This window comes from Nannobrachium achirus (genome assembly GCF_963921795.1).
Source record: "Nannobrachium achirus genome assembly, chromosome: 16".
Taxonomy (NCBI): Eukaryota; Metazoa; Chordata; class Actinopteri; order Myctophiformes; family Myctophidae; genus Nannobrachium; species Nannobrachium achirus.
The window spans coordinates 20,967,580-20,992,766 of NC_137823.1; the positions used below are offsets into that span (position 1 = coordinate 20,967,580).

At 44.6% G+C, this 25,187-nt stretch overlaps 1 protein-coding gene across 3 annotated transcripts in view; it reads left to right on the forward strand.

Moving 5' to 3' along the window:
* Nucleotides 1-25,187, forward strand: part of epb41l2 (erythrocyte membrane protein band 4.1 like 2) — a 152,575-nt gene that overhangs the window by 121,881 nt on the left and 5,507 nt on the right. Inside the window, exons 15-18 of one of the 3 annotated variants that reach the window (XM_080745240.1) lie at nt 10,184-10,243; nt 12,192-12,362; nt 20,728-21,597; nt 23,991-24,119. In XM_080745240.1, coding sequence (XP_080601366.1) covers nt 10,184-10,243; nt 12,192-12,362; nt 20,728-21,597; nt 23,991-24,119 — 1,230 coding nt within the window. The remainder of the gene's footprint in view (nt 1-10,183; nt 10,244-12,191; nt 12,363-20,727; nt 21,598-23,990; nt 24,120-25,187) is intronic. The other 2 variants (XM_080745241.1, XM_080745242.1) reach the window with 2 other exon arrangements.

Below are 25,187 nucleotides of genomic sequence, written 5' to 3' on the forward strand. Positions count from 1 at the left end.
ATAAAGTATATATTTTAAGTGTCACAGTGTTATATTGTTGGATCGAGGCCTGCTGTTTTAAGTAATAATCCTGAAATCTATGCAGAGTCACTAGAATAAACTTTACGGGACTTGGTCCGGTGTCCCAATCCGGTGGCCCCCACCGGAGAGTGACAACGTCCACAGACATCGGTAGAAGAGCCAAGAAGATGAATATATAGTATATCTCTCTGTCTAACCATTTCTATTTCCCACAGGTCTCATAGATGCCTAAAGTGACCGTGTTTTGTCTCTAGTAGGTGGACTGCATTGAGGCGTTTGTCTGCCTCTGCCTGTGCGTGCGTGCCCTGCATGTGTGCAACAGTCTTGATGGTTTCTTTGATTGCAAACGGTTCACTTATGAAGTTCACATGGTGACATTTGGAGCCACATCTCACCAGCGCTAGCTATTGACCATATTCACCTGGTGGCCATGTTTGAAATTCGCATTGAAACCGGGTGGCAACTGGGGTGGCATTTCATTAACTTGATGGCAAGATGGCCGGCGTTTGAATATGGTCAATAGCTTGTCTGCACAGGCTTTCGTTAGGGCACGGCTAACAGACATGGCATAGCGCGAAGGGAATATCTACTTCTAGAGAGGTTTCATAAGGGGATTCAGACCATTTACTGCCCGTCCATTGAGTGGTATTTGTGAGGACCAAAGTGACCCTGTGTCTGTCAGTGGCGTCTGTTCAGAAAAAGCTAAGGTATGGCAACATGACTGGTGTCTTGCACGCGCGCAAGACACCAGTCATGTTGCCATACCTTAGCAACAGGAATGATACATTTATTAGTACATTTCATTTTGTCCCCCCGTTTCTACGGTTTCTTGGGCTGGATATGGCAGCCTGGAACAGTTGTTCAAGTGCCACAATTAACAATAATGCATTGCACCTGTGCAGCTGACCTGCGGAACCTGGGAATATACCATTTTGTCAAGATGGGGAGTATACAAGTGTGGAGAATATAATTATAATACCTTGTTAAAGTGACCATTTTGTTAGATTTTGCCGTTTAATTTGTTATTTAACAACATAATAACCAGCACACATAGACAAAGAGACGTTCGTGGATTTATACTTTTATTTTTCCCCCTGGTCCCAGGGTATGGCAGCTGCATACCCCTGCCATACCCAATTGACGCCCCTGGTGTCCGTGCGTGTGACTGGCTGTGCGGTCCAACCCGGTTAAGACCCCAGGATTTAGTGGTTACAGTGTTATGTAACCCCATGTCCTGTGGTCTGCTGTTATGACCCATGTACCACAGCTAAACCACTGTCAGCTGGAACCATCCGAAGGAATATTGACTAATTACTGAGTGACGCCAGTTGTGATGGGAAGTAACTTAACCGCATTTTACCCATTTTACCCCAAGTACTGTATTTATTTTACGCTATATTTCTTTGAGATCTCTAGTTACTTGGCAGATTCAGAGTTTTACAGATTCAGATTATCAAAACAAATGCAGGGAAATGGCCAGCCTTATGCAGCATAGGTGTTGCAAAAGTGACATCTAGTGGCTGAATGTTTTTTGCTCCTTTTAAGCAGACAGATCTGAGTACACCTACCACTGTCGACCACTTGCATCTACAGCAGGGGTTTTCAAACTTTTTTGACTCAGGGCACCCCTGTAAATAACTGTTTCATCCACGGAGTTACACTGTAAATTTTTTGAATCTTACATCATATTGGAGAAATATCCGTTTCCAGCAGAACTGACTGAAAATAACGTTATACTTGACATTTAACCACTTGAACCCCAGCATGCCTATTCTGGGGAGAAGGTTCACCAAAAATAGCCGATCTACAAGCTCATCAAGTACAGTGCAAATCAGGTCTGTTTTACTAAGCGTTGTGAAGTGATATTGATGTAGTGATATTGATGAATTCCAAATATTTTCAAATTATCTCGCGGCACCCCTGGACTGGCATCACAGCACCCCAGGGTGCCCCGTCACCCACTTTGAAAACCCCTGCTCTACAGTATACTGCTTTATTCCTCCTGTTTCTTCCTATCTTCACTCCCCCTGACTCCTCTTACTCCAGCTCCTACTCTCACCTCCCTCCCTCACTTCCTCCTCCTCCTCTTCTGAGCACCGTGGACTTGAACCTCCTCTGCCTTCTCTTCTTCTTCCAACAGTGGCACGCTCTCTCTCCACCCTCACTGTGAGCTCCACGAGTGTTCATTTAGCTCCGAGAGGGTACAAAATGGATCCATAAGGGGCTTTGAGGATGCCTTGTTGAGCTGGCAGCGCCAGTGTGCCAGCCCAGAGCATTAACACTTCAGTGCTCTCCCAAAGCACAGCGTTTCTTGGCACAGCGGCCTTCAATTTTTGATCCTCCTGGCTGTGTCTGACAGCACTGTAATTTACGCACTCTTCTGGTGAAAAAAAGTTAAAAAGCCTTAATTGATATGGCTAGTTCATTATAGAAATTGTTAAAAACGGGTACAACCCAGGTGTAGCGGCCAGCATGGCTTTCTTCAGGGTATATGTTTTAACTTGTTTCACCAGAATAGTGCCTTGTTTTTTTTTCTTTCTTAGTTGGTAGGGGGAGGTTACCTGCGCTATACTTTTTTGAACTTCTGAGGACCAGACCCTTTCTTTTTACTGTGCTCCTCGGCTCCAAAAGGCACTCTCTCTGTGGACCCCATTTGTACATTCTTGGAGTTGCAGACACTTGAGGGGTCTCTGTGGTTACCTTTGTTCACTCAGACGTGATGTGTGGTGCACCCTGCCGTCCGGTTGAGTGGAACCTGTGGTGTTGTGCTGTTGTTGTGCTTCTTCCTTTCCACTTGACTAATGTTGTGACTCTCTCCCTCTCTTTTTCCCTCTTTCACTTTATTTCCTGTCACTCCCTTCCTCCCACTCTTATTTTTTTGTTGTCGTTTTCTTCACGATTTCACCCAAAACTGAACGATTACGAATGAACGCATGCGCACATTTTTGTTTGTGTCTATTTCCCGTTTTCGTTTTGGATCGCTCTTTGAATCGTTTCCCCGCTTCACGCGTCTTGTCTCTACTCTTTGGCTTCCTGCTGCTCCTTCGGTGTCTCTCTTCCTGTTCTCCCTCTCCTGCCCTCCTCCAGCAGTCCATCTTCATGTTCCCTCTCTCCTTCTCCTCGTCCTCCTCTCTCTCCTCCATCCCCCCCTCCCTCGACTCCATCTCGGAGCTCGACCGCGGCCTGTCGGACATCTCGGAGGACGAGGTCGGCAACGACGCCGTCGTCGGCGACTCCCTGAACGCCGCGTGGGGCGCTTTCCTCGCCTCCGACGCGTCAAACTTTAATTCGCTCCGCTCGGACTCCCCCCGGGATGCCGCCGCCGCCGCTGCGCCCCCGACTTCGGAGCACTCCCGCGACCCGCTCGACACCCACGCTGCGCCCGCGGGCGAGGAGCTAAAGTGCGAGGGCTCGGCTTCGGCGACGGCCGGCGTTTCAGGCAGGTGGAGCCGGTTCCACCCGCTGAGAGCCGTGGCTAAATGCGCGTCTGTCGTCCTGTGTTTCCTCCTGTGCCTGGCGGGCAGGCGAGGTGGCCTGTGGCGGCCCGCCAGCATAGTGTTGCAGCTTCTGAACAAAATCAGCCTCTTGGCGTTCTCCGTCCCGAAGCTGGTCGCCAAGCTAGCGCCCGCGTTTAAAATGTCGACCCTGAACGACCGCGCGTTTTCCAACGTTTTCCCCAAATTCTTCGGCCGGATAAATAACTTGCCCCGGCCGACCGTGAAACAGCTCAACCTAAAGGTGTTTTTCATCAGCTTGGTTCCCACTCGACTGGCGCTTCCACGCTCTCTCCATTCTCTGCCTCCTCTTCGCAAGCTCTCCTCCCTCCTTCCGCTCCCCTCCTCCTCCTCCTCCTCCTCCACCTCCTCTTCTCCTCTGCTCCGCCACCTCTCCTCCTCCCCCTCGCTGGCCCTCCTGCGCCTCTGCCCCGCGGCGCACCGCTACCTGACCAGCCCCTCGCCGCTGCTCCTGCCCTGCCTCCTGGTCCTCTTCCTGTTGGCCGTCTCGCTGGCGGCCAGCCGCTCCGTGGCGCTGGCGCTGCTCTTGGCCGCGCCCCTGGGCCTGACGCTCTGCTTCGTGGAGAGCCTGTCGGCGTCCGCCAAGCGGCGGGCGCCGCCGGCGGCTCCCGCCAGGCTGAGCGGCGGCCAGGTGCCCCGGCAGAGCCTCTCCGTGGCGTCTCCGCTCACGCCCGCGCGCACGCCGCCGATCCAGAGGCACTACAGTCACGCCGGTGTCCCCTGGACTCCGCTAGAGATGTGCGATCCCGCCGCTTAGACCAGTTGGTTCTCAGCCTTTTCTGGTCGCGACCCCCAAAATAATCATATTTATTTCATATATATCATCGTTGTCGGGTGGAATCCTTGTATGTCCAAAACCGTTCGTTTTGTATTTATCATCTATAAAATGTGCTAAACTAGTGAAAACAGCAGATCGGCTGTTTTCACCAGTTTTGTGCGACAGTCTTGTATGATGAAGCAGGGCTTTACTTTACCAAAAGACCTACACATTTGAAACTTGGAGATGCAAGGTTTCTGCCCGACAGTGACGATATATTTAATATATACCCACCCTGGCGAGCACTAAGAGTTGAGGCATTACATTTTGTATAACACGGTTCTATTGTGAAAATAGCTATTTTCACAATTTCTGTCTCTAATATTTGACAATTTGGCCAATGTTTAATTTGTCATTTTAGAGGTATTAAAAAGTCCTTAAATTGTCACTTTAGAAATATACCCTCTATATCCACTTAAACGTTATGTTGGTTTGTTTTACTGTTGAGTGAGAAAACAATGTTGCACATTAAGTTAATCATCGGGGGGACCCCCCCCCCCCCCCCCAAAAAAAAAAAAAAATTTGGGGACCCCCCTGGGGGTCCCGACCCCCAGGTTGAGAACCACTGGCATAGACCACGTGCACACACACGCGCGCGCCCGCACACACACACACCTTGCCCGCCCCACCACCCAACCCTCTCACATCTCTTTGGTTCGTGTCTGCGTGCAACTTCCTATTTTTCCCGCGTTCCTTCCCTCACGATCCCCACTTTCCTTTCCTTTTTACCATCCCTGCTTCCCGTGATTCCCACTGTAACGTTTGTACATAGAGACGATAGAATATTGAATAGTTAATTAAGCTTAAATGGACTTTTAAAAAATCTACAGGAGGGAAAGAGAGAGTGGCATAGAGATATTGACAAAGAGAAAGACCCGAAATACAAATATATATACAGAGAGACTATATCGTCGTTGTCGGGTGGAAACCTTGTATGTCCAAAACCGTACGTTTTGCATTTATCATTTTAAAAATGATTTAAACTAGTGAAAACAGCCGATCTACAAGCACACAACGCCTCGCACCGTGAGGCGTTGTGTGCTTAGTTGTAGATCAGCTGTTTTCACTACTTTTGTGCGACGGCCTTGTATGATGAAGCAGGGCTTTACATTGCGAAAGAACGTACACATTTGAAACTTGGAGATACGAGGTTTCTGCCCGACAGTGACGATATATATATATATACAGTATGTAATGCAATATTAGACGATAACAGTAAATGGATCTGTGAAAGATCGCTATAGCGCTGCTAGTAGATGGACATAGAATGTATAAATCTAGATGATGAGTGTGGGAAGGAGAAAGATTTTATGTGAGTTCTATGATATAAATAAGAAAAGTTAAGGTAGAGTAAAATGCTCCAGAATAGTGTAGAATAGCGCTTCCTTTTAAAAGGCAAGTAGCGAACGTGTGAAAAGTCTGTCCTTTAGAAAACTATTAGCGTTCTCAGAAGAAAACGTTAAGATGAGCCGTGGCATTTCCACTGGGACGTCATGCCGGAGTACGTAAATAGAAAGATTAATTTCATCGTTAATGCTGTGAATAAATCTGCACGTGTTTTCAGGAAAAGACGATAAAGCAGGTCTCGGATAACGTTGCAGTCCGGAAGAAACCTTTTATCTCCAATATTTCAGCTTTTCATATTGTTTCGTAAATTAACGCCTTATTTTATAGGGCGTCGTGAGCTTATAGATCTGCTGTTTTTAAAAGATTTTTGAGAATTCTTGAAAACCCTTTCATCCGTAATGGCGTGCTCAAAATACGGATGTTGGATGTCCGTGCGTTTCTTTACCAATTTCCCTTGTAAAATTAACTGTTTTGGACATACAAGGTTTCAGCCTGACTGTGACAATATTCTGTATCCAAAGGAGGCAATTAATTAATCAGTCACAACTGCCTTGCTGGTATAAGGCATGTTACTATCTATGGAGACATGCTGCTAGCGTAGCTAGTAGAGGTGCATCTTGTTTTTGGTATTTGGTGTTATATTTGATACAACTTTAAATGTACTTAGGGACTTATTATGATGGGATCAACAAGTTGTGATTCACATAATGCCAGGCACTACAATCACCATTTATGTCCAAACTGCCACTCGATGCACTTTGTTTTGCCTTTTGTCATAGATTGATTACGCCGAATGCTTTTGTTCTAGGATAGAAAACATGACTGTAAAATAGATAAATGCCGACTAGGTGCGAGTTTTGTGCAAGTTTAATCATGGTAGAGAAACAGTGTTACACTTATCACGCCCTCGTCCCCTAAATGTAGGCTGCCCCCCCGACTCCCAATCCTTTTCAAACTGGTTCATGACAGGAAAATGTGTGAAAGTCATATCTGTACAGTATCTCTAAAGCTAATCGTTTGCTTTGAAAAGAAGTACTTTAGTTTCTTTAAAAAAAAGAAATAATAACAAAGCATGTTAAGGCTTGTTATGCCCCCTCCAAAAACACTCACTCAGGTTATAAATAGTACTTAAAGATATTACTCTTCTTGGTGTTGAGCGTTGAGGTATGAGAAGTTGTCGTATGTATCACGACAGACTGTGAACAATAACGGAGTAATAAATGGCTCTCTGGCCTTACTGACCGTCATCTGTCAGAGTCCCGTCACGCTTCATGATTTCCTCATGGCGGGGACGGGTGCGGCGGCCTGCTCACGTCACCCTAACTGCCCCGTTGCCCCCCCTGACGCTGAGGGCCCCCGGGGAGGGAAATAACTACATTTCCCATGATCCATTTCACCTTTTTCTTTCTCCCCCCGCCCTCAAAACCCCGCCCCCCATATTGTCACGACCCATTATCGCCGTGACCGCCACGGCTTTGCAGGTGGAGGAGGAGGAGTTGAGTCTCGGCGATGCTGAAGCCACGCCCAGTCAGGTCTGTGGGGCCTCTTTTTTTACCCAGCATGCTTTTCACAGGGTTCCCACGGTCATGAAATCCCTGGAGATATTTTGAAATTAGATTTTTTTTCTCTCCCAGTACTGGAAAGGTTTTTGAATTGAACAAGGGTCCTGGAAGGTCCCGGAAAAAGATATTTGACTATGTATTGATTTTGTTAATAAAAAATCATTTTTTTAAATATCGCACATGACAAGATATGTAACATAAGTAGTTTCTCGCCGAACGTGACAAATACAGATCTACAATCTCAGGAGTAAGAGACTCGTTATTGTGCTGAATGGTTGTTATATAGGCCTGGAAATTGGGTTGAATATTCTGGAAAAGTTTTTGGAAATTCATTAGTTAAAATGTGTGGGAACCCTGTTTTCAAACACTCCCGAGACAGAAATGGGAGTTGTTCTCATGTAGCTGAAAGGTTGATGAGTGTTACCCCAAACAATGGGTCCAGGCCCATTTCTTTATGGGTTGTGAGTAAACATCTTTTATTTTAAATTTTTTAATCATTTCTATTATTTTAGAAGAAGAAAGAAATATATACTGAATGAATTGCAATTCTGCCATTAAATGTCTTATTTGTACTGTTGTTATTCTAGCATAGGTTCATATGTTTGCTATGGTTTTCTATTGCAGTTTTCCAAGCAAAATGTTGACTGGTATATGGGGTATTTGGATTCGGAAAACGGGGAAAGGCCGTACGGAAGCCAACAAAAACTTGAATAGAATTCCGGTGCACACGTGCGTTCTGTAGTGTTTCTCCACACATTTCGGTCAGCGTAGGGAGTAAAGTATGATTTGTGTCTCTCCCCCGAATTCATGCCGACAGTCATATGGAGCCACAGAGCCCGCCCTCTCTCAGGTTCATAACACACTCCTATTGGTTCTTTGATGGTGTATTGGTCTGTCAGTCATTTTGAGTTGCTCTGGTTGGTTGGTTGGTTCGGTTGTCACTCGCTGGGTTTGGGTTTTAGTAGGGTGAGGTTGACCATGGCTCTTATGAAATCATAAAGCATACTAAACATTTACAACTTTTTCTAAAACACTGTATCATCACACAGTAAAATCCTTCATCCGTTTGTAACTCTGCGAGTAGTGTTGCCCGATCCCGATCACGTGATCGGATCGGCCGCCGATATGGCCGTTTTTATAAGATCGGAGATCGGGGGAAAAAAATCGGGGGAAAAAAAGTTTTTTTTTTTTTTCAAAAAAATATTTTCTGGGAGTACTGAAAGTTACAGGTAAGGTGAATGCGATATGAAATGTAAGCTTACCATAATCACAGTAATCCTTAATCATTTTCAATCATATTCAAGGGCTTTTGGAGAAATGAGACAGACAGAGCACTGCAGAGGGAAGGTGATTGTGTCAGACTCTGTGTACAGCTGGCAGCTGATGCCAATAAGTAGTAATTGGCCCCTTGCTAATGGATCAAAGGAAGGCAATTATGTCTCTCTGCACTGTCAACTAGCTCAGTGGTTCTCAACCTGTGGGTCGGGACCCCCAGGGGGGTCCTCAAATTATTTTGGGGGGGGTCCCCAGATGATTAACTTAATGTGCAACATTGTTTTCTCTCTCAACAGTAAACAAATCAACATAAAGTTTATAAAGTGTATAGAGGGTATCTGCACATTTCGAAAGTGAAAAATTAAGGACTTTTTAATACCTCTAAAATGACAAATTAAACATTGGCCAAATTGTCAAATATTAAAGCCAGAAATTGTGAAAATAGCCGATCTACATGCTCACAACTCCTCGCGTTGCGAGGCGTTGTGAGCATGTAGATCTGCTATTTTCACAATAGAACCGTGTTATACAAAATATACTTCCTCAACTCTTCAGGGTCGGGGGTCCCCAGTTAAAATATGATTATTTTGGGGGTCACGGCCTGAAAAGGTTGAGAACCAAGTGATAGAATGAATAGAATTTTTTCTTCTTCTTAATGCCTTGCCAAAAGATCGGATCGGGAAAGATCGGGATCGAATCGGAAGCAATAATATTTGATCGGTATCGGATCGGGAGCAAAAAAACCCTGATCGGGGCATCCCTATCTGCGAGTGTACAAATGCAACGCACACTCTCAGAGTTAAACGAACAACGAGGATTCTGTCTGTGCAGTTACATCAGAAAATCAGTGAATTTGAGGTCATTGAAATGTATCCAACGCCAAAGGACAATTTCACCCGCACTCAACCGTCTTCAGTTCAGCTTTGGCCAGTGGGCTGCTGCTGTCTTGGGTTCACTTTTGGTGTTGTGGTCGCTGTACTTCTTTTTTTTTTTTGGGTGTTGCACTAAAAGGCATGATGTTGATGTGTGTGTTTGTGTATTGTGATGATTTGGTGTGTGCTTGTGTGTATGTATGAACATGGGTACGAAGCACTAACACACTTGAACTACCTGTGATGAGGAGGAGGCTTATCTGTTTGTTCCTGAACTCATCTTCCCCTCCGTCACAGCTGGTTGTTTGAGCCTCGTCACCCACTTAGTTTTCTGTGTAAACTGTAAAATTATGTACAGTATATCCCATGTTTTTTTTTCTCCTTGTTTTAGATAGTTCCATCCCATTGCATTTTTCTTTTCTTTTTATTGGTTTTGTTTAGTTATCAATTACCAATAATGTGTTGTAGATTTTTACAATTTCATTTTTTATTATTATTTTTCATCACATTACCCTAGTTCAGTGGTTCTCAAAGTGGATTTCAGGGACTCTCTAGGTTCCTGTTATGGGGGTCTAAATTGACCCTTACAAGTCTGTAACTTTGACAGTGTACAAATGGAACCAAAGGAACTCTAACGGGTCCATTTGGTACCATTTGTACACTGTCAAAACACCTTCCAATTTCTACGTTTGAGAACCACTGCCATAGTTATTAGTTTTCATTTTTTTATTTATTTTCTCCATTTTGTTTTGTGCTGTGTCTGCCTTTTCACAGAGTCCAATGAGAGTGCGTGGGGACAATATTTATGTGAGGCACAGTAATTTAATGTTGGAGGTTTGTACTGGCACCACATGTTGGCCCCAAAAAAAAGAAATCTTCTTCTGTACTTTGGCGCCATCTACCGGCCACAATCAGACACTACAGCTTCCTCTGTACTAGGCTGTGTATAAAGGCTGCTTGCCTAAGGCACTCTCAGGCTCTGCGTGTGCATGCAGTCGTGCATGTTGTGTTTTGAAGTTGTAAGCCTGAGTCATTACATAATGTGCAAGTGTGTCTCACACAGAAAACACCCGATCTACAAGCCCTTAATGCAGGACGCTGCGATGCCCCTGTGAGCTTGTAGATCAGCTATTTTCGTGACTTGACCTCGCCGCACAATTAAGTGTAAACCAGGCCCTTGGGGCTAGATTCAATTTATTGTCGAATCAATCAATTCCCCAAATCGATTGATTTTATTCTAGTCGGAATTCAAATATTTGCTGAAGAACCGGATGAGATGGTTTCTGCATAAATTGATACCAGCCCTGATGTGTGTGTGTGTGTGTGTGTGTGGGTGGGTGTGTGTTTCAATGGATTCCTTTTGCATGCTCTGTGCATGATGAGTGTTTTTCGTTTTGCAACCAGCTGACCGTGTTGCCTCGGTCACCGATTGGCTGACGTGTTTTAATAATTTGCCAGGGAGCCTCATCTAACCCCACTAATCCTCCCTCCCTAACCCCATATAATATGGAGCTTCTTTCCTGTTCTCTGGGCTGGCTGTGATTGGCTACCGGTGTTGAGTGACAACAACACTTTTTATTTTGGATATTTGGATATTTTTTATTTTAATACTAAAACCAGCAACAGCTCCTAGTACTCACTGAACATGGGACTGATACTGATGCTAGTGAGGTAGGTGGGGGTGTGTGTGTGCGCGTGCGTGCGTGCGTGCGTGCGGGTTATTAGCATCACTGTCAGTCCCTTGTTCTGAGGTCTGCCCTATTGTTCTGCTTCCCACACCCCCCAAACAAGATGCATACGCAATGTCTCACTGCAGCCTGCTAAGTTAAACACACACACAGACACAATATTCTGTGTTATTACAGTGCTCTGACTTGTATGTATTGTAAGCCCTTTCACTACCTTTTCAAATGCATTCCACTACATTAAATACCATTTTAAGGCTTCGATGAGACTTTGCAGTCATCTTGTTTTCCTCTAGATTGACAGACTAATGTTCCTGTGACCTGTTGAACCCAGTTTGTCCCCAATCCCCCCCCCTCTCCCCCCCCCCTCTCCCCCTCCCCCCCCCTCTCTCTCTCATCCCTCCTTCCTCCCATCCAAATGTTCCCTCTTGTTAACTCCTCTTTTTACCGTCATCCATCCCTCCATCTATCTCTCCCTTCATCCCTCCATTTCACCTCATCTTTCCCCCCGCTCTTTCCCCCGATTCCTCCTCTTCTAAAACCTTCCCGTCTTCTCCATTCTCTCGTATCTCCTCCTACTCCTCTCTCCCCGTGCTCCCCTATCTCCTTCCTATTTTCCCTCCTTCCCTTTCCGTCCTCCCTCATAAGCCCCTCTTCCACTATGTGCCGGAACCAGAACTTTCCGGAACCTGAACCTATTTTGTTGGTTCTGGTTTTGTTTCCATTGCTCACGGCCCGGTTTCAGACTAGGTTCCTGGAACCTTTTTTAGTTCCTGCTGATGTAGTACTAAACCTGTGTTCTGGGAACCTATGGGCGGGGCCAGCAGCGCTGCTGCCCTTTTTGGGGATCTTCCCGGTTAGGTCTGGTTGTATGGAAACATAAGCAGAACTTGGTCCCGGAACTTAACGGGTTCTTGAAAGTTCTTGGTTCTGGAAAGTTTTGGTTCGGCCCTGTAGTGGAAAGGGGACTTTACATTCACCTCCCTCTCTCTCCCTCCCTCTCCCCCGGTCTTACCTCCCCTCCCTCCCTCTCTCTCTCTCCCCCCCACCTCCTTATCCCTGTATAACCCCATACCTCCTCCTCCTCCTCCCATCAGGACCATGATAAGACCCAAGAGGAGGTGCTGAAACACCAGGCTAGCATTAGCCAGCTAAAGCGCTCCTTTATGGAGGCGCCGCCTCCCTCCCCTCCTCAGCCCAACCAGTGGGAGAAACGCCTCACCTCCTCCCCCGCCACCGCGCTACGTGTCCAACAGCAACCGCACGCGGTACGTCTTGTCTTTGGGTGTCTTGTTGTGTGTGTTGCTGCCCTTTTTTGGAAGAGACTGGGAAATCCTACTTTGTGCCTGACCCTTCCCTCTTTTGGGAATGTCTGCCGGCTAAAATTCTTCCCGAAAATAGCAGATCTATCGTCGTTTGTCGGGTGGAAACCTTGTATGTCCAAAATAGCCTGGAACCAGACCAATCCGCCTGGGCGAATATGAGTCTTGCCCCGCTCAATTGTGAATCCATTTCCTTTACCCAAAATTTTTGGGGAACCAATCAGGGCCCAGCATTGGTCTGGTCAAACCAATCGTGTCCAGAGACATTTTTTTAACCCACCCCTTGGAAATGAAGATTCTGCTTGCGAGTCCAGACTAGTATGAGCAACGCCAGGCTATGTCCAAAACCGTACGTTTTTGTGTTTATAATTTTAAAATGATTTAAAGTAGTGAAAATAGACGATCTACAAGCACACAACGCCTCGCACCACGAGGCGCTGTGTGCTTGTAGATCTGCTGTTTTCACTACTTTTGTGCATCACTCTGATGAAGTAGGGCTTTAATTTAGAAAGAACATACTATTGTTGAAACAAGGTTTCTTCCCGACAGTGACGATATACAAGCTCGCAAGCATCATTATGAGCTTTTACACCTGCTATTTTGGCTCTATGACACCATTGTACGAGAAAGTATAAAATAAGGCTTCAAGGGGCATAAAGTCTGGGGCTGATATTGTTTTTCTTTTGTTCAGTTAAAAAGAAAAAAAACTTGACAGGCGATTAAGCTACGCAGCTATAGCTAATCAAATGAATGTTTGCCCAGAGCTACTTTATGGACGTAGCAATATGCTAGCATAGACACAAGTACGTCTTATGCTGCCCGCCTTGTTTTTAGAAACAAACTTCAAAATGAGCCTAAGGTTTCATCCCCCTTTAAAGGGGCTGTACTATATCCACCATATTGTTCCCCCCCCCCCCCCCCCCCCGCTGTTTTGAATTGTCTCATAGTCAAGTGATCTCCAAACCAAAAAGCAGTTATAATTTCAAGATATGAGTATTTGAATTGGCCAGACAAGCATAGAATACAACAGAACTTCAGAATATACTTCTATAAAATGAAGCATGCATTGGCACACACACATTCCGTGAAGGGCAGTTCAGAACCATGTTTCACAAGTCACATATTGGGACATGGTCTGAAAATAAATTTCAATCTTGAGATTTTTGCATATTAGGCATTCACGAATAGTGATTTTTAGTATTAGAATTATTCAACCTCAAAGTATTCGAATAGTCGAATATTCTACAGGACTGGCCAAACTGTCAAATATTAAATATTAAGTAAGCAAGAGGCGAACATTGTGAAAATAGCCGATCTACATGCTCACAACGCCTCGCGTTGCAAGGCGTTGTGAGCATGTAGATCAGCTATTTTCACAATATTTATCTGCGGAACAGAGTCACATTAAATGTAATACCTACAATTCCAAGTGCTTGTCAGGGTGGGGGTCCCCAGTTCAAATATGTTTATTTTGGGGGTCACGGCCTAAAAAGGTTTGAGAACCCCTGGTATAAAGCATTAAAAAATTCATCCACCAGGGCCATTGACAACTCATTCTTATGACTTCCTATCTAGCCAAGCTTTATAAACTATATATTTTTTAAAGAGAAAACAATAAAAATAAATAAAAATAACCGAATATTCGACTTCGGTGAACAACGTCGAATAGTAACTTTGATATTCGAATATTTGGTGAATGCCCTAGTGCAGGGGTCTTCAACGTTTTCAGGCCGGGGACCCCCAAACTGATGGGGAGATGGAGCAGGGACCCCCTACCACCTCGTAGGGTTGGGGGGTCGGGGCTACGACATATTTTTTATTTTAAACATGTACAAGTTACAGCGAGCAGGGTGGGCCGTACCGCTACCATTTCTAAACATACTACTTATTAACTGAGAACCAATGTCAATAATATCAACAATCTGTCAATTGCATGGTAATCATGTATTCAAGCTATTCAAAATGGATAGAATCATGATTTATTTTTAAAAAAAATGAAAAAAAAAAATGAAAAAAAAAACATTTTTTGAAATCTTTCTTTTTTTTCTTTTTTTTTTTGCAATAATTTCGCGGACCCCCTGTTGAAGACCCCTGCCCTAGTGCATATTTACATTATGCTAGAAACGCCAGCAGAGCGACGAGGCGCTGGGTGTCTCGTCTGTGCTGAGCCGTGCACTTTTGATCTGGTTGCCAAGAGTTGAATAAATGTTATACTCCGGGTAGCTCATTACTGTCATCACTGCAATGTTGTTTTTGACAGCAAATTTTGATTTAGTTTTAGTCATAGTCTTTTGAATGAAATATAATTAAATTTTAGCCATAATTTAGTCACCTGAAAAGTTTTAGTTTTAGTCTAATTTTAGACGACTAAATATCATAAGTTTTTAGGCGACTAAATCTACAGTTGATTTAGTCAACTAAAATGCATTTTGGCAGGCCTTGATGGCATCGTAATGACTGATTTTACACTTGGTTGCGTGCTGAAAATAGCAGATCTACAAGCTGTGAGCTTGTAGATCGGCTATTATTTAGTTTTCGTCAGTGAAAAAAACGCAGTCGACACACATTTTTCGTCATAGTTTTAGTCAACGAAATCAACACTGCACCACTGACACTCCAAACTTAGAAGAGTGCCTCGTGGTTGCAGTTGGGGGGAAGAAAATAAACGCTTTGGTGGTTACAGTACAGTACAACTAAAAGTGGTTTAAAAGTGGGGCACTTCACCCAAAGACGAAAGCTGTTTACGACATGCACGCTTTCTCATGCACTCCAGGGCCTTTAAACAGCCTCCTGTGACTTCTTTGTGCGTTAATGTATGATTTCTGTTGTTGTCATTGTTTGATGTTTGGATGAAATGTCCCTTTCTATTAAGCACATCGGGTGCTTGAATCGGGTGTCAAATGACATGCTCTTTGCAACAAGAGGTATGTCTGTCAGCCAGGGCTACTGGCCAGTACTTGAACCTAATTCTAACATGATAACAGTTGATTTATTTGTATATTTGTTAGAATACACACTGGACCTTAAAGAACGGCTAGTCTTTGGTCCACTCATAAAAAAAACTGGACCTTAAAGAACGGCTAAAAAAAACTGGACCTTAAAGAACGGCTAGTCTTTGGTCCACTCATAAAACCAGTGCATACTGTGCATAAAATTAAACTTACGTTACACTTTACAGTCCATATAAATCAACATTTTAAGAGAAAACATACAGTATATTAAACATTCAAGTGTTCCACACATTTGAGAACATCAATTCAACTTTACAGTCAACACAACATTAATGGCAAACCTAAGACACAACTTACAGTGATATGTGTGTGTGTGTGTGTGTATGTATGTTTATGTATTATGTGTAAGTATGAGTGAAAACGCACTCTGATGACTCAACAGAATGCCCGTCAGATAGCATCACCACAGAGTCCATACTATGCTTGGCCTGGTTGTCATTTGGCAACGTTGCAGCTGCCTCTCTGCCTGATGCTTTTGTAGTGTGGAGTTGTAGAAACATTCTTCCTTCCTTCCTTTCTTGCTCTCCTCTCCCACTCTTCCTTTCATGTACTGTAAGCTGTTGTAGAGCACAAAGAACGCGCTTCATGTCTCTGGGTGTCTGAGCCTGTGGCAGGAGTCTCGTTTTGCCCAACGGCCTGTCGGTGACTCGAGTTTCTTCCTGTGTGGCTTGCTTCCCTCGCAGCTGACTAAACAATGGCTCTGCCTTTTTTGGCACGTTGAGCAAAACCCACTGGGGAATTCGCACGATTCTGACCGGGAAGGATAAGGACATAGTGTTGTCATGAGTTTTTTTTTTCAGCCAGAGGGGGTGTAAAGTTACATGAGTTCAAAGCCCCACGACTCCAGAGATGACAGCATCTGTTTCATGTTTATCCCTCTAGCTGTGGATGTTGGACACACTTCCAAGTCGTCTTGAACTTCTCTTGTAGTTAACTGTACTGTCATGCATGTGCATGTCTTTGTTTTCTGTGGCCCACTGTGCATTTCTGTTTGTGTGCTTTCAGCAACGCGAGGTGTTGGCATTTGTAATTCTCTCGCTCTCGCTTGAGTCTGTGGCGCTCTTCTACTGTAACTTAAGTTAAGTTGTGAGCGAGTTATGGTACGTTTAGTAATACAGTGACACATGTGACAACGCTGCTGACTGTGGTGTTCACCATGCGTCATCATGTCACGTGTTCCTTCAGGTGTGACGCGAGCCAACCAAACACCTAGCTTCCTGTCGCGCACAGCTCTTTCCTCCTTTCAGCTCAACATGAGTTCTATTCTGATTGGCTCCTGCTTTTGTACTAATGCCTGTATATGTGTGCCAGTGTGTGTGTGTGTGTTGAGTATTTGGATATCTTTTGGGGCTTTCATAAAGCTCTAAAGAGCTGGAGAGACAGGAAGACCCATGATACTGAATGAGTAACTCTAAATGAATGTAGAGCTATATACCTTATACATAAATTAAAACACAGCCACCTTTTAACACTGGGGACAAAACATTTCAATATGAGCTTGTAGATGTGCTATTTTAACTTTTTCTTTGTTTGAGGTATACTGTAAAAGTTATTAAAAAACAGGAAAAGACAACACTTACGCCATATTGCGATAACATGATATCTAAAATCCAGTCTCATACCACGATTTCGAATAATAATAATCAATACAGTATATTTCCCAGCCGTAATGCTTAAGTTTTAAATTACTCTTTTATGTAGCTACAGTATTTCAGTTGACTGCTTGTCTTCTTCCTCCTGTGTGCGTTACTCTGTGCTTATAATGATGCGTTTGTACATTTGTGTGTGTGTGTTGCTGTTGTAGAGCCTTGAAGAGGAGATAGCCTCAATTCTTTTCAGTACAGATTCTGGTACTGGCTTCTCTTGTTCCACTGCTGTGGCTGCCTGCAGTACCCTTGATCCGCCACTAGCTGCTATTTCCCCATGTCCTTCTGCCACTACTACTACTACTACTGCTACCGATACTACTACTGCTACTACTACTACTGCTACCGATACTACTACTACTACTACTACTACTACTACTACTACTGCTGCAGATACTGCTACAGAAACTACTCCCATAGCTGATACTGCTACTCCCGCTGCCTGCAGTACTACCACAGAACCACTATGTGATGCTATTCCCTCAACAACTCGGCTGTCTGCCGCTGAGGTGCTATAAATGTTAGGAAACGGACGTTGGGGTCAATTTACGTTGAAATCGGCCATTTGTAATGTGTAAAATATCACATGGCTCTGCCTGTGGTACACAATTTGTGAATTGATTCACGGTTAATTCAGCATGGGCAGTTTTTTCACAAAAATAAGCTAAAATGTTTGGTGTAATGGAAAGTAAACTGGCTCCAACTCTTTAATAGTAATGCTTCCAGGTTATAATGACTCGCATGGATTAAAGTTGTGAGTCGTCACGACTGATTTTAGCCATTTGGGTTCCATAGAAGTCAACATGTCTTGTCTATGGAATCATGTCAAGGGACCACAATGAATTGATAGCTTTTAGATGGCCTGTTATCTGTTAATTGTTATTTTAAGTTAAAGTATTTTAAATCTTCCAGAAAATGAGTTTTAAGCCTCAATTTCTGCAAATTCTTTAATTGTTTGGCTATGGCTACCAAAACATCATAATCTTACATGTGCTAATTTTATGTTAAGTCTAAGAAACATAGCCCTAGCGAGTGGAGGCTCTTTCACGCTGTTGTACAAATCGCAGATTAGGACTTGGCCTATAGAACATTTTTCAGTCGTGAGATGTTATTTTAGCTTTAATCCATGCAACTCATAGTAATGCCTGTTGTGGATGCTGCACTGATAAACCCATGGCTACCCATTCATCCATCTCAATAAGCTCTGGTCTTGAAGGAATTGTGGCTCCACATTGGATTCCGCAATACCGATACACCTAACTGCCTGTTATTTATGTCACAATGCATAACGACATAGTGACAAAATACAACGATTACTTCATCTCACCACCCTCGAACCCAACTCATCTCACTGTAAGAATGGCTATGCTTGTACACAGCAAGAAACACAAGTTATTTGATTCACACTTAACTTTCAAATGAAATGTAACTGTATCTCAGTTGTATCAGCTATATCACCTCATTCAAAGAAATTTGATACATCGACAAATGGAGACGCATGATGTTGTTTCTGAAAGTGCAAGATTACATTTATAAATGTATTTAGATTGCCTTTAAGTGCTTGTGCAACTAACATGAACCCTCAGAAACGACAAATAACTAGTGTTGCCTGTATGACGTTCTGGCTGCTTGAATCCTTGAAACAGGCTAAATCTCACTCGAATTAAGCGAAATCATCTGAAATTATGATAACTGTACATTTAAGACAGTGAATACCACATCAAATTAGTTGACAAGATGCATATTCTATTGTGAACTAAATACTTTGAACCAGTTACTTTTTTCTTCTCCTTTCATCAGCATTCCAGAGCTGAAGGAAAGGATTTGACTCAATGATGTTTAATTTGTGATGAGATGAGGCTGGCCGTGAACATTGCTGCGATGTTGTCTTTGCCATTCACCCATCGCTCTTACCTCCTGTTGTCTTTCATGCTTAATTTATACTTCGCTGCATGGCACTGGCGCACGCTGAAGTATAAATCATGGTGTGTTGCTGACTGCTGCCTGCTTTGTAGCCTATGGGGTCTTCAACGTTTTCAGGCCAAGGACCCCTTAGTTGAGAGAGAGATGAAGCAGGGACCCCCATAACCTTTTCATAGATTCAATATAGTTTCATTGTTTGACAGCAAGGTCATCAGTGTATTTTGGATTTGTCAATTTGTGTTTTCAGATATTTAACCACTTGAACCGTCAATACTTAATAAACCTTGACCTTTCACTCTGTACTTAGTCTGCTCTTTTTCCCCTCTACACCAAACCTCTTTGCCGAAAATAGCCGATCTACAAGCTCACAACGCCTCGCGCTAGATCTGCTATTTTTGGCTTAACACTTATGTTGCAATGATTTTTTCTCTTCAATGTCTCGCGTTGCCATGGTTACCATAGACTTCCATGTAATTGTGCAATTGTGTAAAAAGTGCACGCCCATGCCTAGATGATGCACCACGTGTGTAGATGCTGTTCACAGCTTTCAAACAAAAAAATCTGCTTGGAAATCCGTTTAGGCATTCATGATTTATGGGCCATTATGTTTTCTTTAGATGTAAACATGGCTGCCATGTTTGAAAGAATGGGTTGGTATGGGGGTTAAACATGCAATTTCGCGATCGCAAACATGCCTAATACATTTCTGGAGGTCCAAAAAAAAATTTTGAAAAAAAAAATTTTGAATTTTTTTTTTTTTTTTTTTTAAACGGCCCAAACTCGGGAAACTCGGGGTTGGCACAGCGTTGGTATCAATACAAACTCGGGAAACTCGGGGTTGGCACCAGATGTGTTAAGTTCTCAGAATATGGACACTAGGGTTCAAGTGGTTAATATATATAAAAAAAAAAAAAGTTTCTATCACACACAGATTTGGAGGACCCCCTGTAGTAACTCTGAGGACCCCCTGTTGAAGACCCCTGCTTTAGCCTATGGGGAGAAAAAACTCAATGTGTGCATGAGAGAGAGTAAAAATAATTTATCTCTCTATGACCTTCATCCAGTCAAACCCCGTTTCCCTCATCACATTAACTAGCGTCAGAGACGAGATGCGTCGCTGACTCTAGCTTTTCGACGGTAATGAATGTGTCATCAGTGCCGTGTGATTGACCGTTTGTCCTGGGTTAACGTCTTTGTCACACAGGTGAGTCCGCCCAGGCTGGAAGCCAGCGCTGACGACAGTACGCACATCTCTGATACCAAAGAACCCGGAAAGGTGGTCCTCCTAGCTTCCCTGTTACTCCATCCATCCATCCAGCCATCCGTCTTATCTAGCCATACTTTTCTTTGTCCCTTTTCTGAAGTCCTTTCATTTGATACTCGGCAACCTCAACTCATTTGTCGTTTCAGCTGCTGTCGAACTTCCAGCCATCCATGCCTCCCTCTCTCTCTCTCTCTCTCTCTCTCTCTCTCTCTCTCTCTCTCTCTCTCTCTCTCTCTCTCTCTCGTTGAACATGAAGCCGCTTAAGTTTCCCATCATCATCATCATCATGTCAAATAATATTTTATTTTGCAGTATCTGTCGCTTGTTTTTAACTTTTTTTAAGTTCTTTGGTCACGTTTTTTCTTTTGTTTTTGTCTCCACGCGTGTGTCGTGTATGTCTTGCTGTGTGTGCGTGCGTGCGTGCGTGTGTCCATGTGTTGTGTGTGCTTGCGTGTGCGTGTGTATAGAAGACGACTGAGGTCGAAATAGAGGAGACCGTTGTCATCCAAGAAGTGTCCAAGGCTACCAAACCATCCATCGTCGTCACGATCATTGAAAGGCCCGCCGTCGCCGCTGCTCCCCCCCTCACCCCCCCGCCCCCCGCCCAGGCCGAGGAGGCCAGGGAGGAGGAGGAGCAGGCGGTGAAGTCCGCCGAGGAGGTGGCCGCGGAGGCCCAGAAGATTGGAACGCAGGAGAGCATCTCCTCCGAGAGCGAGAGCGACGAGGAGGCCGAGTACCACCCCGACGCCTCGTCGCCCACGTCCCTCGATCACACGCACATCATCCCAGAAGAGGAGGAGGAAGAGAAGGAAGAGGTGAAGGTGGTGGAGGCGTCGAAGGAGGAGAAGGCGGAGGAGAAGTTGGAGAACTCGCTCGCCGCTCAAGAAGAGGTCCCTTCCCTTCCCGTCGAGAAGGAGGAGCTGCCTTCTGCGGAAACGGCCGCTCCCGCAGAGGAAGAGGAGAAGAAGGAGGAAGAGTCCAGCCAGTCTCAGGAAGTGGTTCCGGTGGAAGAGGGGGAAGAGGTGGTGGCGGAAGAGAACGGAAGGAAAGAGGAGGCGGAGGTCATAGAGGAGGTGGCGGAGGAGGTGGTTGAGGAGGTGCTGGCGAGGGCAGCAGCCGAGCAAGAGGCCGCGACGACGACCACGACAGAGGAGAGCATGGAGGAGCCCATGTTGACGCCCCCCGACGAGGCCCCGCCCAACGGCCACGCCCTGCCCGGCGAGGGAGCGGCCGGGTTGGTGGCCTTGGCCGAGGAGGAGGAGGAAGAGGAGCCCCGAGTGAACGGAGAGGCCTCGTTGGCCGAGGAAGCCCGCCCACAGGTTATTTGTTGCTCTGAGGTAATTCCTTCCCCCCCCCCGGGGCCAGTCGTTGGAGCTTCGCTGGGCCCTTTGGTCCCTGTCCTACCAACTGTAGACACACCTACTTTTTCCACCCCCTTCCTGCCCTGTCGCAGCCGTTTGGGTTTTCCTTCCTGCTTGTCGTCGGTGCATACCGTAGCCCCGCCCCCTGCCGGTTTGACGCAGTGCCACTCCCCCTTCAACACCTGTCGCCTGAAAACCTTGTATATCCGTTTAGAGTTAGACTAAGACAGGGTTATCAATAAGCCCAGTAACTCTTTGACTGCTGGCTTGGCTGGTCTTGTGCTCGAGAGGAGTTCTTTATGGATATTAATTTGGTGTCTCACATATGGGTGTTCCCGCCTATTATTTGACCACTTCACGTTATTGTATATATAATTGCCTAATATACCCCTCGTGCCCATCGAGGGGTGCCAGCGTGCCATCCCAGTTTAGGAAAAGAGAAATAATTTAACTACTTTAAACTCTGGAGTCCTTACTTTGGAGCTTGTTATTTTCCAAAAAATCAAGCTCATAACGCAACATTGGCATTGTCTATTTTCACTATTTGTCGTACGACAAAGTATAATACAGTACAGTGCAAGTATAAATCTGCGTGTGATTTGCATGGTTAAAGCAATTTCCAATCCATGAGCGGTGTTGTGTGTTCATTTCAAAATGTACGGATGACATTCGCAGCAATCGGGAACATAAAGCTAGCCGCTTTACAAAACAAAACGACGAGTTACAAGGTTTTCACACGGAACGGTGATGATGACACGAAAGCTGCCGTCCCAGAATCCTCTGTTCCCCTCGGCCGCTAGTCCTTAAAAAAACAGACCCACGTTCTCAGACCTTCTCTGGGCGGAGAGAGAGACTCCTGCACCTCTTATGTTGGTGTGTTGTGTTAGTGTCGGTGTTAATGTTGCCACCAGGGTCATCCGATCTCATTTTAAGTGTATTGTGTAATTTGATTTAGCCTCAGTCTACTCTCCCCTCCCCTTCCATTGCCCCTGAAGTGTGCCTCATTGCTGTTGCTGCCTATTTCTTTTTTTATGCTACATCTCATATCATAATTGACATACAATATATTATCATCATGTTATGTTGTATCGTTTACATTGTATACATGGTTAACATGACATGTGGGTGTTTGGGTCTTAAGTGCGATACAACTGACTGGCTTTTAGATGTATATTTGCTGTGCATGTGCTTCACCTTTGAGGTGTGTGTGTGTGTGTGTGTGTGTATTACCGTACTGTACTGTAGGTCTTCTCCTTGTACGGTGGTTGGCAGCGGGGAGTCACGTGGCATTGTTTTATAATTGGCTATTCACTAATTGCAACCTCAGAAAAACAAAATGTTAACGTTAATGTTTCATACAGTATGTTATCCGCTTGCCAACCACTATCCTGAAATGTCACCTGGCTGTTATTTTCATCTGCATGTCATTTGCATGTCGGTTACCGTGTTGTTTGCATGTCACTGTGAACGGCGCTCGTTTCACGGGGCACATGTCATGTCATGATTTGTATTTGCATGTTTGTGCTGTGCTGTGCTGTCATTGGTTGTCATGTTACATGGGGGAACAGTTCTTTCTGCATAGCAACGTGGGGAGAAGAAGTACACGTCAAATGACTGTTTTCTCTCTCCAAACAAAGTTACTAACAGCATGTTTTCTACCTCGTCTAGCACAGGTTTCGTATACTGCATGAAAGTAGACTTTAACCCTGTGAATTAAACATTTATAATCCTATTTAAGGCTATTTTGTCTGGTATCCCTATTTTGGGCAGACATTTGAAAAAGTACTGTCAGTGGTTAAGAATGCCTGGTATAGATTTCCAGAGTGCTTTTAGTATCGCTTGTTTATTTGGTTTGCATGTTGACACCAAAGAGACTTCAGTAAAAACGTGTGTTAATGTTTGTCACTGCCTTTTGTTCTGCGCTGCGTTGTGTCACTGTTGCATGCTGGGTGGCTCGTCTAGCAGAGAACGGGGACATTCCATTTTCCATTGCATGTGTGTGCATTGTGTTCACGCTATACATAGACACACGCTTGTCCACTTGACCGTCATGAGTTCATCCGCATGTTGTTCATCTGTTCTTCAGCGCCGGACTGAAATGGGCTGCACTCATTCGCATGTACTGTACTGTGTGTGGCTGCGTGACTTATCGCCGTGTGTAACTGTGCATGCATGGCGGACAGTTGTTCAGTTCACTTTCACTTAAATTGGTTTAAGAAAACATGAATGTGCAGTGTTTGCGCTGAAAGTGAACCGAACAAAGTCACGGTATGTATGGCGTGCGTGTGCTACGGTGTGTGTGTGTGTGTTCCGTTGTTTTTTTCCAGCCATGTTTGTGTGGTTTTAACTTGTGCACCTCGCTCCCTCAGCCTCCTGTGGTGAAGACTGAGATGGTGACCATATCGGACACCTTCGCAGCCCAGAAGACGGAGATCGCCACCAAGGAGGTTCCCATCGTCCACACGGAGACCAAGACCATCACATACGAAGCTGCACAGGTATACACTAGGCTGGACAGTATTTTTTACAGATCGACTAGTTGAAGCCACTGGTAGTCGACTAGTCGTTAACCGATTATGTCATAATAAAGAGCGCTGTGGCACGGCTTTTCTCAGCAGCCAAGTTACCATGACAACGTATACGCACACAAACCCACTTGTGCACGTTAACGCAACATAACAAGACCAGCATTTCACAATTGCCACATCCATTTTAGCTGCTACAGTAATAAGGGTTAGGACTTTCACACTTTGGGTGAACTCTGGGTGAACTCAACTGTCTTTGGGATGATTAACCCTCGGTAGGGAGATGCTGCTAGATGTGTGTGTGACTGGATAATAATATTCAGTTTATAATGGTTGTGAGAAATAAAACAATAACTATAATCGAATTGAAATGAGCTTGCTAGGCCTTCATTTTTCTTAACGACTTTTCGACTAGTACCTACAAGATCGACTAGTGGTTATACTGGTCGACTAGTTGGTGAAAGCCCTAGTATACACCCAGCACAGTGTTAACACTCTACTGTACACCCAGCACAGTGGTAACACTCTACTGTGTTTGGAAGCACAGTAGACAAAGCTTCAATATTAGAGGCTGAAATTGTGAAAATAGCCGATTGTGAGCATGTAGATCTGCAATTTTCACAATAGAACCGTGTTATACAAAATGTAATGCCTCGAATCTTAGTACAGTATTTTCTGGACTATAAGGCGCACCTGACTATAAGGCGCACTGTCAATGAATGGTCTATTTTCAAACTGTTTTCATATATAAGGCGCACCTGACTATAAGGCGCACATAATAGACTCTACAGTTGCGTTATGCATCCAACAGATGGAGCTGTGCTAAAGGGAATGTCAATGTCAATGAATGATCCATATATAAGGCGCACTGGACTATAAGGCGCACTGTAGTTTTTTGAGAAAATTAAAGGCTTTTAAGTGCGCCTTATAGTCCGGAAAATACGGGTACTCGTCAGGATGAGGGTTAACATATCGTCGTTGTCGGGCAGAAACCTCGTATCTCCAAGTTTCAAATGTGTATGTTTTTTCGTAAAGTATAGC